Source organism: Peromyscus maniculatus, chromosome 19 (genome assembly GCF_049852395.1).
Source record: "Peromyscus maniculatus bairdii isolate BWxNUB_F1_BW_parent chromosome 19, HU_Pman_BW_mat_3.1, whole genome shotgun sequence".
Lineage (NCBI taxonomy): Eukaryota > Metazoa > Chordata > Mammalia > Rodentia > Cricetidae > Peromyscus > Peromyscus maniculatus.
The window spans coordinates 43,840,645-43,859,066 of NC_134870.1; the positions used below are offsets into that span (position 1 = coordinate 43,840,645).

Here is an 18,422-nt window from a genome sequence, read left to right on the forward strand (position 1 = left end):
TCTCAGGGTCTGTCTGTCTGGAAGTTAATCACAGGACTCGCCACTTCAGTTTTCTATGAAGGGTAAAGAGAGCTTCCCAAGATGCATGGACTGCATTTTAACTACGTCCATGCCTTGTTTGTGTTCTGAAACTCTCACAGTGCTGAGAGTGCAAACTCAGTCATGACTATCAATGAGAAAGACTCTTAAATCCAAAGACATGAGAGTCATATTTGACGAAACAAAGGTCTTTAGAAAGCCCAGGGTGGTTTGTTTTGTCTCCTCCTACTGCACTGCCCATCTTCATCCTAACTAGGGAGAATTTTCAGTTCCCTACAAACGTACAGCTTGTAGCTGTTTCAGACTTTGTAGCATCATTCTATGACTTATAAATAACAAATGATTCTTTTGTAAGAATGTTGTCACCTTTTGAACTTTTGATTGTTCTGCTAATTAAAATGTTTAACCTGGTTACTTAATGAAAATGTTATTTCAAATATAAATTTGTTAATTTTTCATAAAAACATGGTAGTGTTTTATTTGAAAAAAATCATTGATCTATCTTATAAACTATAAGGGAGGAGGCCTGGAGAGATAGCTCAGAGATTAAGAGCACTGGCTGCTCTTCCAGAGAACCAGGGTTTGATTTCCAGCACCCACACGGCATCTCACAACTGTCTATAGCTGTAACTTCTGTTCTAGAGGATCTGATGCCCTCTTCTGGCCTTCGGGAACATCAGCCATGCACGTAGTTCACAGACATGCATGCAAACAAAACACTCATACGTATAAAAATAAATAAATCTCTAAATAAAATAAATTCTAGGTGATAGGTACTGATTGCTGGTAATATTATGTGTTAGCCTGGATATGGAGCAACTGGCATGTTCTCCTGATGTTTGTGGTAATATGAAGTAATTTACCACTTTGGAAACCAGTTTGACAGCTTTCCATAAGATCAAATATACACCAACCATAATCTTAGAAATATAATAATCTTCTAAAGTTGGGCATGGCGATGTGTGCCCTTAACCCCAGAATTTGGGAGGTGGAGGATCTCTGTGAGTTTGAGGCGATTCTGGTCTACATAGTGAAATCCAGGATAACCAGGACTAAATAGAGAGACCTTGTCCAAAAAGAAAGAAAGAAAGGAAGGAAGGAAGGAAGAAAGGAAGGAAGGAAGGAAGGAAGGAAGGAAGGAAGGAAGGAAGGAAGGAAGGAAGGAAGGAAGGAAGAAAGAAAGGCAGGAAGGAAAAGAAAGGAAGTAAGAGAAAGAAGAAAGGAAGGCAGGAAAGAAGACAGACATTGTAATTCTAGAGAAATAAAAATGTATTTCCAAAAAGATATATTTTAATTTCAAAAATTTTTAAATGTTTGTGGTAGCTTGGCTGACTCTGAGTATTGTAGTAAGTGAAAAAAGTCAGATACAAAAAGCAACATGCTCATCTTGTCTGAGCTGATTTTGCTTAGGCAAAATAAGAAGCATGAAAGCCATGGGATGGCAGAAACTTGGGACTGTTGACAGTACTGTTAAGTTGATTGGAGTTGGAGATACAGTATAAAGTTTGATTATTTTCAAGTACATATATATATACATATATATATTCCAATCAAATTATACATTGAATATATATGTTCATAAGTACTTAAAAATAATCAAACTTTATACTATTATATTTTACAGTATATAAATTATGCCGCAATAGAGTAATTTCATCCATTCATTTATTTGTTTATGGTGCTTGGAATCAAACTTGCAGACACTAGGTGGATACTCCACCACAAAGCTCAAGAGAATGACTTTAAACTAACCAATTAGGATCACAAAGACATCTGCAAGTGGAAATTCTTGCACTGGTGTAGAGCTATGAATGTAACAGGTCTTATGTTTATATTTCAAGTAAATACAAGCCTAATACAAAAGCCAAAATTCATCTGTCTTCCCATTGTAAATTACAGCCTTTGTGATATTTGCTAAACCTTAGTAATCTTGAATTTCTTTCTCTTTGTCTTCTTAAAATCTAGAATGGTCAACTGGAGTGTGTACGCTGGATGGTGAGTGAGACAGAAGCCATTGCAGAATTGAGTTGTTCCAAGGATTTCCCGAGCCTTATTCATTATGCAGGTTGCTATGGGCAGGTATGGAGTCTTTGAATATCTTCTCTTACATGTGTGTACTTATTTTTTCTTATTATATTATCAAAATCCAAACATGATTTCAAAAATAAATCCAAAGATTTTATGAACAATGATATTTATTGTAATGAAGGAATGTTTTAAACAACCTAGATATCTCAAGGCAAGATTTTGGATGACTAGTGAAGCTATATTCATATTGTAGGATTTTATGGGGAAGTGTTAATTATGTTAATAAAATATATGATATGAAACTTTCACTGTACTTTAGTACCAACTTTAAATTTTGTGGAGAAAGAAACAGAAAGTAAGACTAAAAATTACAACCTACCATAGCTCCAGTCATTTTGGAGCAGAATGGAACTACAACTGACCTTTTTTTCTCCCAGTGGCTTTAAGATTTTTTTATTAAGAGATTTTTCTGTTCATTTTACATACCAACCACAGATCCCCCTCTCCTCCCTCTTCCCGTCCCCCATCCTTCCCCCACAACCCACCCCCCATTCCCACCTCCTCCGAGGCAAGGTCTCCCATGGGGAGTTAGTAGAACCTGGTACGTTCAGTTGAGGCAGATCCAAGCCCCCCTCCCTGCACCAAGGCTGCACAAAGTGTCCCACCACAGGCAATAGGCTCCAAAAAGCCAGCTCATGCACCAGGAATGGGTCCAAATCCCATTGCCTGGGAGCCCCCTAAACAGTTCAAGCTAAACAACTGTCTCGCCTATCCAGAGGGCCTAGTCCAGTACCATGGGGGCTCCTCAGCTATTGGTCCACAGTTCATGCATTTCCACTAGTTTGACTGGTCGTCTCTGTATGTTTTCCCATCATGATCTCGATGTCCCTTGCTCATAGAATTCTTCCTCTCTCCCATTGATTGGACTCCTGGAGCTCGGCCTGGTGCCTGGCTGTGGATCTCTGCATCTGCTTCCATCAGTCACTGGGTGAGGGCTCTATGATGACAGTTAGGGTATTCAGCCATCTGATCACCAGAGTAGGCTAGTTCAGGCACCCTCTCAACTATTGCCAGTAGTCTAAGGTGGGGCCATCCTTGTGGATTCCTGGGAACTTCCCTAGCACTCTGTTTCTCCCTATTCCCACGATGTCTTCATTTATCATGGGGGTGTTTTGTTTGTTTTGTTGGTTGGTAATTTCTATTGACTATTTTTAACATTTATCAAAAAGCAAAATGGTAATAATTTATTGAGCACAAAGCAAAAGCCAAGTCTTTGTAAGACATCAACCAAGGATGCCTCACTGGAACAAAGATGAGCAGGTGTGTTAACTAGAAGCCCCTTAGAACTAATTTCTCCATGGGGCCTGTGAGATGCTCCAGAATAAGCTCACTGCAAATGCCTGATGACCTGGTTCAGTCCCCAGAGCCCATGAATAGGTGAGGAGGGGGCTGACTCCAGAAAGTTATCTTCTGGCCCACAAGTGCATGCACACACATACTGATAATGAACTCAAAAAATTAATTTCTACATTATAAAAATTTCAGCATTATTAGCTGATCCCACGGATCTTGTCTCTGCCTCCCATTGAGGGTGATGGTTATAAATTATCTTTTAAAAACAAGGAAACCACAAAATACCAATCTCAAGCTTAAAAAGAATAAGGAAGCCAGTATAGTATCAGAATAGATTTAATCAAATTTGTGGCAGAGAAAATTGCTTCTTATATATCTAACCCTCTAACTCCCCTCCACCCCCCTCCACCACACACACACCCTTTGGCTTCGTAGATTTTCCCAGGAGCAGTGAATTGTGGTGTTGCCAGTAAGAGACTGGGCTTATTTCTTCAGCATGCCAATCACATCTTTTAAAAGGCTAGAAAATATTGCCATAGTCTTTCTTTCCTTTCTGTGTGTTTGTTTGCTTTTGGAGAGAGGGTCTCTCTGTGCAGTCTAGACTATCCTGGAACTCACTACAGGCCAGACTCACTGACCTTCCTGCCTCTGCCTCCCAAGAGCTGGGATTGGAAGTGTGTGCCGTCATGCCTGGGTTGGCCTTTCTTTAACAGTAATCATGCTAGCTGAAAGTTTATTCTGTGCCAAAGCATCTTCAGTTGATATAATACATATATAAACCAAGATAAATAAAAGGAAGATAAAGCACATGTACTGACATACACACATACACACGTGTGCACACATGTTTCCTTTGTGTGCCCAGCTCTATGCCACTGGATTTTTGTGTAAACTATCTGTAAGAGCTTTTTTATTCCATAAAGAAACTGAAGAAGGAAAGTTAAGTAAATGGTGTATGCATTGTCTATCGGCTATTAAGAGTGAAGACTAGATTTCCACTCAGGTCTTATGTCTTCAGAGTTTTTTTTTGTCCATCTCTGTACAGATGGTTTGTACAGATTATTACAATGTCATTGATAGAGCAGAAGGTGACTTTCTACGATTTAACTTAACAATACCTTGTAATGGTTGGAGTATCTCACACAGGCCATTGAAGTGAGCAACTGTATAAATGCATGGAATTATAAAAGGAGGGGGAAGTAGAAAGAACATTAAGAGTCTGAGTAAGTCATTGTCTTTAAAATATTAAAATTACATCTCTTTTTTTTTTTTTTGCATTGTGCTTCCCAGTCCAACCCTCTGTCATTAATACAACCAATGACAATTATTACGCATTCACTAAGGATGTGTTATTATTGTACTTCTACTGGAAAGGAGAATAGAGGTTTTTAAATTTTCCTCCAGTCTTTGACCACTGCTAGTCTCCATAAGCCACTTTGGGTATCGAGCAAATTTATTAAACTACGGGATCGATGTCTTTACATCTCTAATTTCATTTGCTCATTCAAAGCCTAATTGGGCCTTCGGGGTATTTGTGCCAAGGTTGCAGCTGACTCCAGCAAAGGAGGAAGGGGCTAGCAGGCCTGTTCTGAGGCTCTGGGCAAAACCCGGGCGGCAGCATCCTTCAAGAAGATGTCAGTTGGATGCCAGCTTCTTCATTCACATCTCACAGCATGTTTCTTCGGATTCTTAAGTTGTGTGAACTACCGCTTACAGAGCTGAAGTCTTAAGAAAACTCGGAATCTGATGACCTATCTGAAGAGACTTGTAGCTTCACGCTGGTATTCATCCTGAGGTTGTTCTCGGATGAGATGCGTTTTTGTCATATAAAATGCAGATTTGGGGGGGGGGCATCTAATAGTACCCTCCAGAGAGCAGTCTACCCCCATGGAGAATATAGAAGCCCATTCGATCTACCAATTCTGTCCAGGGTCATCCTTCATTCGCCACAGCCACTTGTGTAACAGATAACCTGCAGAGCGGCTGAACTTGGAACCATGACAAGGCTAATATTTCCACAAGGAAGATTGTTATTGAGCAGTTTCTAATGGATTCAACACATGCAAGCCTTTCTCTGCCAGGCAGGCACTAGAGTGTATTCTGAGTTTTGTTTCCTCAGTAAATACGTTTGGAACGGATTAGACCAACCAAAGAAAATGACTCTCTGCTTCCTCTACTTGCTCTCTCCCCTCCTATAGATCTGTAAAGAATAGCCTCCAGTTGACTCCCAATTTGTGTCCTTTTTCTTGTAAAAATTACCTTTAAAGACCCCAGTACCGTAGGGTAGCCAGCAGTTTTAGTGGACTCCTGGAGTGAGAGATCTTTGGATGATAGAAATTGATTTTCCTTATCCTGACACTTGAAGTCTCAGAGGATACAATTATTTTACTGCCTGGCTATCCCTAGCAGAACTAGTGAAGGTGAAAGCCTTGTGGGGACAGGAGGAGCAGGCCTGGGGTGTCCTTGCATAGGCTGGTCTGCCTCCCCAATTGGAAAGCTGTGGATGAAACAATTGAGACAGAACTGTGTTGATTCAGAGCCATCGTCTGTGTGGCTTGGGCATTTTACTCAAACATGAAGATTCAGGTTGTGTCCAGGTCTTCCCAGCAGAAATTCTGCCTGCAGCTGATGTGGAAGTGTCTCCCTTGATGCTTGGTTAGGGGGCTGTGTGATGTGCAACACTGAATTTGTGATTCCTTTGGTTCTTTTGAGCCTTTCTTGGGACATTTAGTCAAAACATTCTACAGAAACACCTTACCTTCATAACGCTGGCTACTGCACCTAGTCTTTATTTTAAATTTTGGTCCTGACAAAGTTTGGTATTTTTAAGGACTCTTTTTGAAGTAAGAAAAGGCTCATAAATTCCTGTACATGGTCATAGGCTGTGCAGGGCATGATGATGAGGGGCATGCTTTTACATGCTCTGTTGCTGTTCTGTGGTTCATTTTAACCAGAGAAGAGTTCTTTCCTGGACTTTATTGCTTCTTTGACTATTGTTTCACATCATGGGGCAAAATAAGTAATCAATCTGAAGGTGCTATTGTTAGAGAGGAAAGAAAAGTAGAGAAATCTTTCTATGTTTTGTTGATGTGCTTTTTTTCTTTGGTTCTCTGATAGTCTTGCTGGGTAGCATAGGCTCACAGAGAACTTGGGATCCTTACATTTTAGCCTCCCCAAAACCTGAGATTTCAGATGTGCTTTCTACCACCACTGCTGGCAGGAAAACCTGATTAGCACAAACGTCAACCTACACTCCAAGTACTGATCTTGAAAAGGTAACTAACCCAGAGCTCCCTGGCCTGCAGACTGACAGCTAACCAGGGTTTGCTCTGAGCCCGAGGGCTCTGTAGGAGCAATGCCTGCTGGAACCAGAGCTGTTGGAGAAATGAGCAGTTGTGGGAACTGGAGCCCGAAAGATGGAAAACAGAGTCACAAAGATAACTGAGCCCTAGCGCTCTGTGGGTCTTAATCGTACCAAGTCCTTGCTCGGTGGCTTTGCATGCATGCATGTAGAAAGAAGTGGGGAAAAGGAATCCAAAACAAGAAAAGAGGAACGAAGAGAGAGGGTGTCCTGTGCCTTTGTGTTTTTGTGTGTATGGCATGCCGTGAGAGCGTCCCTCTTGGTTGTTCTGAGGACTTAATGAGGACCAGCACACTGCCCAGCCCAATGTATGCTCTAGATAAATGCCGGCTACTATGGCAAATCTTCCAATGTGTTGATTTTATTGCTATTGGTGTAGTCTATTTACTCATTTTACTTTAAGTAAAGCATAAGACAAACTTACCAAGGAATTATTTTGGCCTTGATTACTTAATGCTTATATGCATCTTTATTCCCCACATCTTGCCATCTCTGTATCCTACATTTACCTTACAATTAATGATGTACAGGTATTCATGACCACTTCTTTTTACATTTTAATATCTTGATAAATGGGGTGAATCTCTAAATTGATGTTCTATTAGGTGTGATGACCTATTGTTGCAGAGAAAGCTGACTCCTTCAGGTTGTACCACAAACTGTAGGGATTTTATTGATACCAGCAATAAAACTGTGACATATACTTCAATTAAACTTTTATTAGACTTTGTTCAGCACATCTTTGAAATTGCATATATTAATTGCCTCTTTAAGGAGCTTGCATTGCCTTTGGGAACACTTAAGTTGCAATGTTAAAACAGGTTATCCAAAGGCCAGAAAATCCTCAGAAGAGGAAATTAGTGTATGAGAGAAGTTCTTGGTCCATAGATGTAAGCTGAATAGATACATGGATTGGGTGAGTGGATGGATGGATGGATGGATGGATGGATGGATGGATGGATGGATGGATAGACTTTGTATTGGAGAGTTATTCCTCAAAATAGAAACAGTAGAGACAAACTTCTCTATCCATGTGACTGCTTAGAATGTTCTCTGAAAGCAATATTTACCAAAAATGAAAATCTGACATTGCATTCCTGCAATGGAGAAGAACACACGCACACACACATACACACATGCATGCATGTATGCATGTATGCATGCACACACAGACAAGAAGGAGAATCTGAATGCATTAAAGACTAGACATCGTTAAATATGTATCTCATACATGTTTACATTCCTCATTTCATTCTAGGACTCTGCATCTGTATGTGCCCCAGAATCAGCCCAATTTTTCTCATAATGAGTGTTAAAGATCTTATGTGAAAACAAGGGAAAACTAACCATCCATCCTGAAATTCTAAATGCATTTAATCAGAAGACCACTTATGCAGTCCCTCTGAGTAGTACCCATCCAAATGGCATGACAGGAAAGACTTTTATTTCTTTACAAGATATGAGTAAATAGACCAATAGCTTTTTCTTCTTAACGTTGTGTATATTTTTTAGTTTTTATTAACTTTTAACAGTTAGGTTTCATTATGGTGCCTTTTTCAAACAATTTACTTTTGTTGCTTCTGTTCCCACCTCTTCTCCCCCACACCCCATCCTTCCCTTAAGTCAACATACCCAGTACCCTCCTTTCCACTCTCATGTCACGTGATTTTCCTCCACACTTCTTGTTCCATTCTCATGGTCTTTCATCTAGTTTCATATGAAAGAACTGTACTACAGAAAATACGAAACAGAATTTGAGGTGCCAGGCCAAAATGTTCTGAATCAGTAAAAGTGTTTCTGCCTTGTATGAGTCTTAGGTAAGGTCTCGAACAGCCACAACAAGAAAAGATGGGTGGTTATTGTAACAGTTGTTCATCTGATACTGGCTCAGAGCACTCAGGAGCCAGGACAACTTTCTTTTCTCACAGAGCCCTCGTGTGTCTTGTTCTCACAGATTACCTGGCCCCTTGCTGAGGGCTCTAGATTTTTCTCCACATTTCTACATTTCTAGGATAATTCTCAGACTTAAAAAAAAATGTAGTATTCTATTGCTGACAGTCCCATTCCTAAAAGTCAAAACACTGTGATTTTTAGTAAAGTGTGTGTCTGGACAGGTGGAATGGACACACCCACAAGAACATTCAGTTGGATCTGAAAAATATGAAAATTTGCATAAGATATTTTCCAAATAGGACATTTCAAATACCTTGAGTTCTCTTGAACTTTACTTGCTAAAGGCGGCTGGTAGAAATCAGACAGCATTCCTCACTGTCCTGGGCTAGTTTTATGTCAACTTGACACAAGCTAAAGTCATCTGAGAGGAGGAACTTCACTTAAGAAAATGCCTCCATAATATCCAGCTATAGGGCATTTTCTTAATTAGTTATTGATGGAGGGTGGCCCAGCCCATTGTGGATGGGGCCATACCTGGGTTGGTGGTCCTGGGTTCTATAAAAAGGAGACTGAGCAAGCCAGTAAGCAGCACTCCTCCGTGGGCTCTGCATCAGCTACTGTTCTGGGTTCCTACCCTGACTTCCTCAGTAATAACTATGATATGGAAGTGTAAACCAAATAAACCCTTTCCTCCCCAACTTGTGTTTGGTCATGGTGTTTCATCTCAGCAACAGTAGCTCTGACTAAGACAGTTATAATTTTCTGATTTATAAAACAAGGTTGAGTTGGATGATTTCCCCAAAATCTCTTCCAATATGCAGTTTTAAGAGTCCATGGTTTATTATCATGGAACAAATCAAGTCACCCCAAGCTTGAAAAATGACCTATTGAAGAGGTTCTATTCTGTGTTGGGTGGGGCTGTCTTTCTCATCTGTAGAGACACTGCAGCCTTCTCTCCTGGAGCTTCCTCAAGTCTTAGCCATTGACTGCATGCCAATTGGTAATATCTTTAATCCTGATACAACTCATTGAGACTTGGCTTCTGTTTTTGCTGTTGCTTTTGGTTTTTTATTGCTATTTTGATTTTGGAGACAGGGTCTCTCTATGTATCCCTGGCTGTCATGGAATTTACTCTGTAGACCAGGCTGGCCTTAAACTCATAGTGATCCTCTTGCCTCTGCCTCCCAATCCCTGATCCACTGAGAAATTTTAAAGATTTATTTTATGTGTGTTTATTGGAGATATGTGCATGTGAACTCAGAAGCCCAGGGAAACAAGAAGAGAGTGTCAGATCTCCTGGAGGTAGAGATACGGACCAGTCAGTGTGGGTGTTAGGAATAGAACTTGAGTCTGACAAAGCTGTAGTCACCCTGAGTCATCTCTCTAGGCCCCTCACTGAAATTAAAAAAGAAAAGAAAAAACTAAGTAGCATAGCATAGTAACCTGTTTCCAAGTAAAAGAAATCCAATATTTTACCCCTAGTTAACTAGGCCAGTTTATTGTCTTGAGTACATGAAAACATTATCCATTCTGGTACCAATATCAGCTCCAATTTTCTGTAAGTTGGTCTTTGAAAAAGAGAGTTAAGCCTATCAGGATTTCCTTCTCCAATTTCTAGTTCTCAACCTGAGTCTCCAGGCTCAGGTTCACCTCATTTTCTGGAGAACCTTGAAGACCTCCTTTGACTCTCTGCAAGGTCCATCTCCATCTGCAGCTAGCATTCATCCTGGCCTTCCAGATCCACTCTTGCTCGGATGTAGGAATCACTTCTATTTTCCTCATTTTGCTTTGGAGGGGTCTTACTCCAGCTTGCTCGCTTGGACAGAGTATGGCACAAATATTCTGTCTGTCCCCATGTGTCAGATACCTTTGTAAACAGTGCCCTATTCACCAGCAGAGAGGGAAACATTAAAGGAGTTAGCTGTTTGGATCCAACATTCCTTCAGCAGATTAGCTGGCATGTTCAGAAGATGACGGCAACTTTAATCCAAAAAAGTTCATGACCAGTCTGAACAAATAACCAGAGGGGAGAAAATCCTTTAAAAGGTTAAGAAGAAAGAAGTTCAAGGCTATTTCAAACACATGATCATCTTTTTAAATGTCACACTCCCCCCACTAAGCTTCATGCTGTTGTTTTTACCACTCTATTTTTTTTAACTTTATATTTAATTCTTCTATTTTAAAACAGTGAAATCCCATCTCCTTGCTTTCTCCAAAAGCCATGGCATGAAAATACCACAAAACATTCCCTGAGTAAACTGCAAACAGATTACAATGAAGCATCCTAACAGCTCGCTTTTTGGCTTTGCGTTTGAAAGACTTGGTCTCTGTGCCTTTGGACTCTTCCCTTTAGCATGAAGGGGGGGGACTTTTAAAATACCACCAGCATTTGGTCAGAGACAAAAACAAGAAGTCCCTGCTTTATCTCAGCAAGGTTATCTTGTACTTGACAGCTTACAGTGTTGATTCATGTTCAGTCTGTGGACGGCAGGATGTTCAGGATTAGGGGCCCGTGGTTTAAGAATATAAATTTAAAGGTAAATCGAGTTGCATCGGTAGTCTAAGGCCTTGGGATAATCAGCTTGAAGCCTACAGGAAGCTTCACAGAACTGAAAGTGTTGCCTTAAGAGACTTGAATTCAAAAGACCTGGATTCAGTTTCCAACTTCAGAGCTGTGTGGCTGTGTGACTATGAGGACAGATACTTTCTGTGAATCTTTTTTTGTTCCCTTCTGTGGCATAAGTAACTCGAACATTTCCAAGGAAACTCCCTGCCTTTGAAATCCTCTATGTGATCCTCTTTTGCATTCCAGTGCGACCCACAGCTTCTCAGTGCATACTGAATGGGAATCTTCTTTTGATAGGATAAGCAATATTTGATGTTATATACCGCTCGTGAGTTATAATGCTGTTTCTTTATATTCAACTTCTCTGCATGGTAGTCCGCTAATATCAAGTGCTCTTGTGTGTATAGGAGAAGATTCTCCTGTGGCTTCTTCAGTTCATGCAAGAACAAGGCATCTCACTGGATGAAGTGGACCAGGAAGGCAACAGCGCTGTTCACGTCGCCTCACAGCATGGCTACCTTGGATGCATACAGGTGCACAGCTTGCTGCTTCCCAGTCGGGAGGGGGTATCTTGAGAAATAAAACAGGGAATGGGGGGGAGTGGAGGGAAGGAAGGAAGGAACTCTATTCATTAGGAAAATGCCTGTACTAAATCAGCTTTTGTACTATATGATAAGTCTTAGGCCTCCTGAAGGCCTCTTCGCCGCCGATGCAGCAAACCAAATCAGACCGAATCAGGGAAAGCCCAAGTTTAATGGGTAAAGCATTCCCAGGTGATCCCAGGCCCCTCAGAGAGGAGACAGACCAAGAGGCCCGAAGAACCAGGAGTCTGTTTTCTGGGATGTGGGATGCTGCTTATATCCCCTGTGGGAGTCATCTTGAGCCTCTCTGGGGGAGGAGCTGTGTTTGGCGGGCTTTGAAGGGGCGGGTTTAGGGAATGAGATGGGGAGGGGAGTTGAGGTGGATCTTCCACCAGACTCCTTCCAAACATTCCAGACTCTTTGGGTATAGGAATGCCAGGGTGCCAGGGGTTGAGGTGGCGCTCCCACCCAAACACTATACAGTAGGGGCAGCAAGCTGGACAGTAGGAGCCCTGTGGTTTCCTTTCTTTGTGCTAGGACTGAGCTTCACAAATGCATTCCAAAGGCCCAGAGTCAGAGTGGCTAGGTAATTGACCCTCTTGGGCCTTCAGTGAACCAGGCTCAGCCTTGATTGGCCTAGGTTTCACCCAACAGCCTCGAGTAGCCTCACCCTTCTAGCCCAACATGTCTTGCAACCAGTCTCAGGTTCTCTGTGCACATGATAGGTAAAGATTACTAAGCAGAGCCACGGGAGAAGGGAGAGAACTGCAGCCACTGACCCAAGCCACAAGGTCGGCCCTCGGTGGGCAAAGGTTCCATGAGAAGGGAGGACTACATCTAGACAGAGCACTGAGCAGTGAGCGCTGGCTGCTCAGAAAATCACTCACGAATGTAGGCCAAAACCACGACTGTAAAAGTCAAGAGTATAATAGAAGCAAAAACTCAGGGAACGCCAGAAAGCTCTCTAGAGGACCTGTGTTCACACATCTGCTCTTTGGGAGAGCTAACTTAAGAGGAGCTATTCAGAGTATCTGGATGTCGTCCCATCGGGGTTGGCAATTGTGCATCTCCTCATTTAAGACGCCAACGTGGAGAGGAGTTTAGATAAGAAGGTGTAGCCGGGCGTTGGTGGCGCACGCCTTTAATCCCAGCACTCGGGAGGCAGAGTCAGGTGGATCTCTGTGAGTTCGAGGCCAGCCTGGGCTACCAAGTGAGCTCCAGGAAAGGCGCAAAGCTACACAGAGAAACCCTGTCTCGAAAAACCAAAAAAAAAAAAAAAAAAAAAAAAAAGAAGGTGTAGATGGAGAAAAAGCCGAATTTCTTACCCACATATACAAAATGATTAAAAGAATGGTGTTGTTTTTCTATGGAAGAAAAACAGCTGGATGAAGATTTTTAAAAAGAAAATAGACAGCTCTTTTCATGACATGAAATGATGCTTGATAATCCTGAAACAAACATTTCATAAGCTAGTGAGTGACTGAAGCCTGAAGAAACCCAGGTGATGTCACTATGTCTGTTTACATCCTAGATTATTTTCTTTTTAATATGTGGAGAGAAGCAGTCTGTCATCCAAGGGTGTCTGTCACTCCGCTTCACACAAAGGATGTTTTGGGCACTAGGGCACCGTGGAAACTTGGATAACCCAGACGGGGTCTATCCACTGTGTGTGAGATTAAAAAATAATAATAATAATAATGAGAGACTAGAGCCAGTAAGAGGCCTCATGGGTTGAGAAAGGGGATGGGGGAGGAGAGCAGAGAGCCAACTGCAGGGGTCAGAGTCAAGGGCAGGAATAACAGTGTGTGTTTATACTGAGTCTCTGGGAGCGCCTTGCTGACAGGGTCTCTGTGACACCCTGAGAGAGGGGAGGAAGTAGCTTTCTGGAAAGCTGACCTTTCCTGGTGAGCAATCATAAACTAAGAGGAAAATGAAGCTCTTTAATGACGTCTGAGTCTAGCAGTCTATGATATTAAACACAAGCCCTGTTTGTGGGGAGGAAATCCTTACCACCAAAATAAGCTGAAGTTTTCAGTATCATCATGTCATCAAAGGATATGTCAGGGAGCAGCAAGTTATTAATGTTCATGTGACAGCTTCCTCACAGACACTAACAACAGCACAGTAGTAATAGGGACCCATCCTCATGTTTTCAGGTCACTGGTTGCAGCCACGCTCTGTCAAGTCCCCCTCTCCTATATTTATGGTACTTTGGCCAAATGCCATCATGTCTCCACTTGCTTTTGCCTATGAAATTTTACTCCAGAACAGTTTTAAACCTCAACATTAGGTCTGATTCAAACTTTGCCATTCTCCTCCACACCCTGAGAATAGATGAGGGACTCACAATGAGGCAGGATTGGCCCTTAACACACCTTGTGGGATTCTACCCACCCCCACTCCAGCTGCACCATCAAAAACAAAGAGAAGGTATAAAGAAAGAAACTCAAATGTCCTCTCCCTCGGCTTCGAAAGGCCGTGGCCTTCTTGGAAGTCCTTCCTTCAGCTCCTCTTCACCTGGCTCTGCTCAGTGCTGTGTTCTATGGCAACCTCCAGGTACAGAGGCTTTTCAGGGATCCTCTGGAGTGCCTCCATTGGTACTTGACATGAGAGATCTGGCTCCAACTTTGCCTCTTTTACCCCATACACATCCTTCCAACTATGGTACACCCGCTGCCCACTACTCTAGAGAGCCCTCTCCCTTGGGAATGGGACAAATTCACACCAAGCTCCCAGCTACAAAGTCTGTTCAATTCATGTCTTCGCCATGGCCCAAGTGAGCTACCTCACAGCTTCCCCTGGCCACTACACCATCTCTTCCCAGTTATTTTGTGCCTGATCAGGAAGGCCTGGCAAGAGCTTAGCCAGTGTTATCCCAAAGCCAGTTCCCCAAGGGAACAAGAACAGGCAGACAGAATTCCACTCTCCACATCCTACAGCACCTCTGACTTTAAGAATGCTTTCTCTGGAACCCCCAATCATCAAAATGACAAAATGCCCCAAACATTGCATTGCCAGTCTCCTAAAGAGGATGAGGGGTCGGTGGGCCTCCCCCTGTAGTCTACAGGAAGGAAGTCGCAATGCCAGTTTGGTCCTGTCGTTGTTGGCTGTGAAGGGAAGCCTCTAGCATCAGCTGGGTGGATCATTGGCAATGCTTTTCTCTGAACAGGAGTTTCCCACCCAACACCATGGACTCTGATAATTGACTTTGAAATAATGAGAAAAAGTCTACCCTGAATTCTGTTATAGTCTGTTAAAAAAAAATGTTTGGAAGGAAGTCCTGGGGCTAGAGAGATGGTTCAGCCATTAAGAGTATTTTATCTTCTTCTAGAGGTCCCAAGTTTGCTTCCCAGTAACCCCACCAAGCAACTCACAACCATGTATAACTCCAGCTCTAAGGAGTTTGATACCTTCTTCTGGCCTCTGTAGACACACGCAAACACACAATCTGATTAATAAAAACAAAAAAGTCCTGATATATTCAATGTTTTTTGTATTTTCTGGCAGACCCTGGTGGAGTATGGAGCAAATGTCACCATGCAGAACCACGCTGGGGAGAAGCCCTCCCAGAGTGCTGAACGCCACGGGCACACCCTGTGCTCCCGGTACCTAGTGGTGGTAGAGACCTGCATGTCCCTGGCCTCACAAGTGGTAAAGCTGACCAAGCAGCTAAAGGAGTAAGTGGCCCCTTGATTCCTAGAGAACCAAATCTGCCTTGTATTTGTTATGCTTAGCTCTCAGCCCAGGGCTTTGCAGAGTCCCCTTCATTATCTTTTCTTCCTGCATCCTAGATGCTCACAGCCTGTGTCCATGCTTCACATGCCAGCTCCAAAGAGGCAAAATGGTATCAAACTGTGGAGCACCAGGCAAGCTCGCCTACAGGGAATCATGGTCTTTGTAGAGAGGGAGCATCCATCTGCATGCCTGTCACCTCAGGGACGGGTCATAGCAGGGCTGGAGCAGCACACAGCATCCTCTCCGTCCTTTCCCCCTTAGTGTAGGAAATCATGAAGAGTATGAGAGAGGGAAAGGCTGGGAATGGTTCCCCTTTCAGTTCCTCAACAAGGAAAGTGTGTCTTTTGGAAATTACAGATAGAAGTGTCTTAATACCCAGCAGCAGTCAATTTATTAGAGGAAAAATGAAGCTGGGTTTTAATTGGCTTTCAGAATATAAATGTCACTTCCTAAAGTCAGTTCTTTGCTTGATTGATTACTGAACTGGGACACATTGCCTATCAGGGTTCGATCCTAAAGTCTTGGGGATGTAAGGAGATTGTTATACTCAATGCCTTTCGAAAAATGCTGCGGCTTCATCCATTCCCTTCAGTGTTGAACAGACATACTCATAAAGAGGAATTTGAAGACAATCCCATAGAATATTTTTCCTAAAATTTCACACCCAGAAAATAGATTTTTTTAAATCTCAGCATTTATGCCACAGACTCTGAAAAATGTTTTATGAGCTGCATAGCTACTTTGCTGTTTTATTGGTGAACTCTACAAATTCAAGGTCCTGACCACTCCCTCTGTTAGTTATCCTGGGATAAGCAATTCCTGTACACTGACACATGGCAGCCATTCAGTTGTCTTGGAATCTAAATGCTGTGGACAAATGTTTTTAGCCCAGTGACAAGATAAAATATGTGAGATGCTCTTGTGGGCCCTGATCTTTCATGTATTACGTACTTCCGTGAAGTGAGCAAACCCAGAAGTGTATAGAGAAATTCCATGAAGTGGCCACAGAGCTCTGTGTCCTTAATGCTGTGGGACATTAGTAACAGGCAAAGGGAGGGAAATAATTACCAATGCTTTAAAACACCTGAGTTTTGCCCACAGTGAGCTTTGGGGATTGATTGCCTTGAGCACTTCTCCTTCTTCTTAGAATACTGTTCCCACCTCCTTCACAGCTATTGCTACTGCCTAGAAATGGCAAGCTTCAAGTCTACTGAAGTCCCTCTTAGTAAGCCTAGGTATTTGGAATGGAATTTTGTCTCACCAGGAAAGTACTAAACCCTAATTTATCAGTGTAACCTTACTTGGAAATCAGATATTCACAGAAGATATTGAGTCCAAGTGGGGTCATGGGGTTGAGTCCTAACCAGGTGACTAGAGCCCCTATAAATAATGGAGAGGGGCATATACACAGAGGGTATGTCATGTGAACATAAAAGCAGTGTTCATGGGTAAATATCTACAAACCATAAAACCAGAGTTTGCCAGTAATAACTAGAGCAGCAATAGGCGACAGGCATGGGATAAATACTATCATGGCCCTCAGGAGGAACCAACATGGCTGACAACTTCCTCTCAGACTACTTAGACCTCCCAAACTGCGAGCTGATGAATTGCTGTTGTTTGGGGCTGGAGAGATGGTTCAGAAGTTAAAAGCACATGCTGCTCTTGCAGAGGACCATTCCCAGCACCTACATCATGTGTTCACAACCACCGATAACTCTAGTTCCAAGGGATCTGACGCCCACTTTTGACCTCTAGGGGCGCTAAGCACACGTGTGGTTCACAAACATATATGCAAGTACTCACACATACACATCAAATAAAAACAAAAATTCCTTTTAAAGTTTCCTGTTGTTTAAGCCACCAGGTTTGTGACACTCTTTAGAGCAATCCTGGCACACTGACACAGTACACAAATACAGTTTTCTCTCTGTGATTAAGGCTGACTGAGCCTTTCTGGAAGCTCCCTTCAAATCTGGAGAATCAGAGTGTCCTCTGTCCTTGTGTTCCAGCCAACAGTCACACAATTGATGTCAACTGGGAATTTTTTAATTCTGTCCTAGTTCCTAAAAGACACCTAATAAATCTTTTAAACGTTGACTGTATAATCTTCCTCTACTGACTTTTGTGTGTGCACCTTTCTCTAGCCCACAAGGTCACTCGTGTTCTCGGGGTGCTTTATCTTTCTTAATAATGCCTGTGTTTCTGGGGTTTTTTTATATTTTTTTTGTTTTATTTATTTTCTGTGTATGGGTGTTTTGTCTGCACATATGTGTGATCACTGTGTCTGTGCCTGATGCCTGAAGAAGAGGCCATTGGATCCCCTGGAACTGGAGTTATACATAGTTGTGAGCCACTATGTGGGTGCTGATTCAAACCTGGGTCCTCTGGAGGAGCAGTTAATGCTCTTAACTGCTGAGTTGTCATTCCAGCCCCTATTTCTGTCTCTTAAAATACTACACACACACACACACACACACACACACACACACACACACACACACACAAACGCACACGCAAACACACACACACATACACAAACATGCACACGCACACACACACACACACACACATGCACACGCACACGCACACACAAAACTTGGTATGTATCCTGACTAGCAAAGTAGGATGTTTTTAGTCCTATATTAAGCTGGTGTCAGCAAATAGTAAAGTGGGCAAAGCCGCTCACCACCTATTTTTGTAAGTAGTTGGTTGGCACATAGCCGCACATGTTCATCTGTGTGTTATGCAAGGTTAAAGTCAAGCCACAAGGACCAAGCTGGATAGTTCTAAAACCTTAGTGACTCCTAAGCCTAAGATGTGGGCTATGTGGTCCATTAAGAGTTTGCTAAGTCCTGCTTTGGAC

General features: G+C 42.4%; 1 protein-coding gene across 4 annotated transcripts in view; it reads left to right on the top strand.

The window, feature by feature from the left end:
* Window positions 1-18,422, top strand: part of Sncaip (synuclein alpha interacting protein) — a 138,419-nt gene that overhangs the window by 108,240 nt on the left and 11,757 nt on the right. For all 4 annotated transcript variants that reach the window (XM_076555245.1, XM_006987480.2, XM_016006023.3 and 1 more), the window contains exons 6-8: window positions 2,005-2,118; window positions 11,648-11,773; window positions 15,329-15,498. In XM_076555245.1, the coding sequence (XP_076411360.1) occupies window positions 2,005-2,118; window positions 11,648-11,773; window positions 15,329-15,498 (410 nt within the window). The remainder of the gene's footprint in view (window positions 1-2,004; window positions 2,119-11,647; window positions 11,774-15,328; window positions 15,499-18,422) is intronic.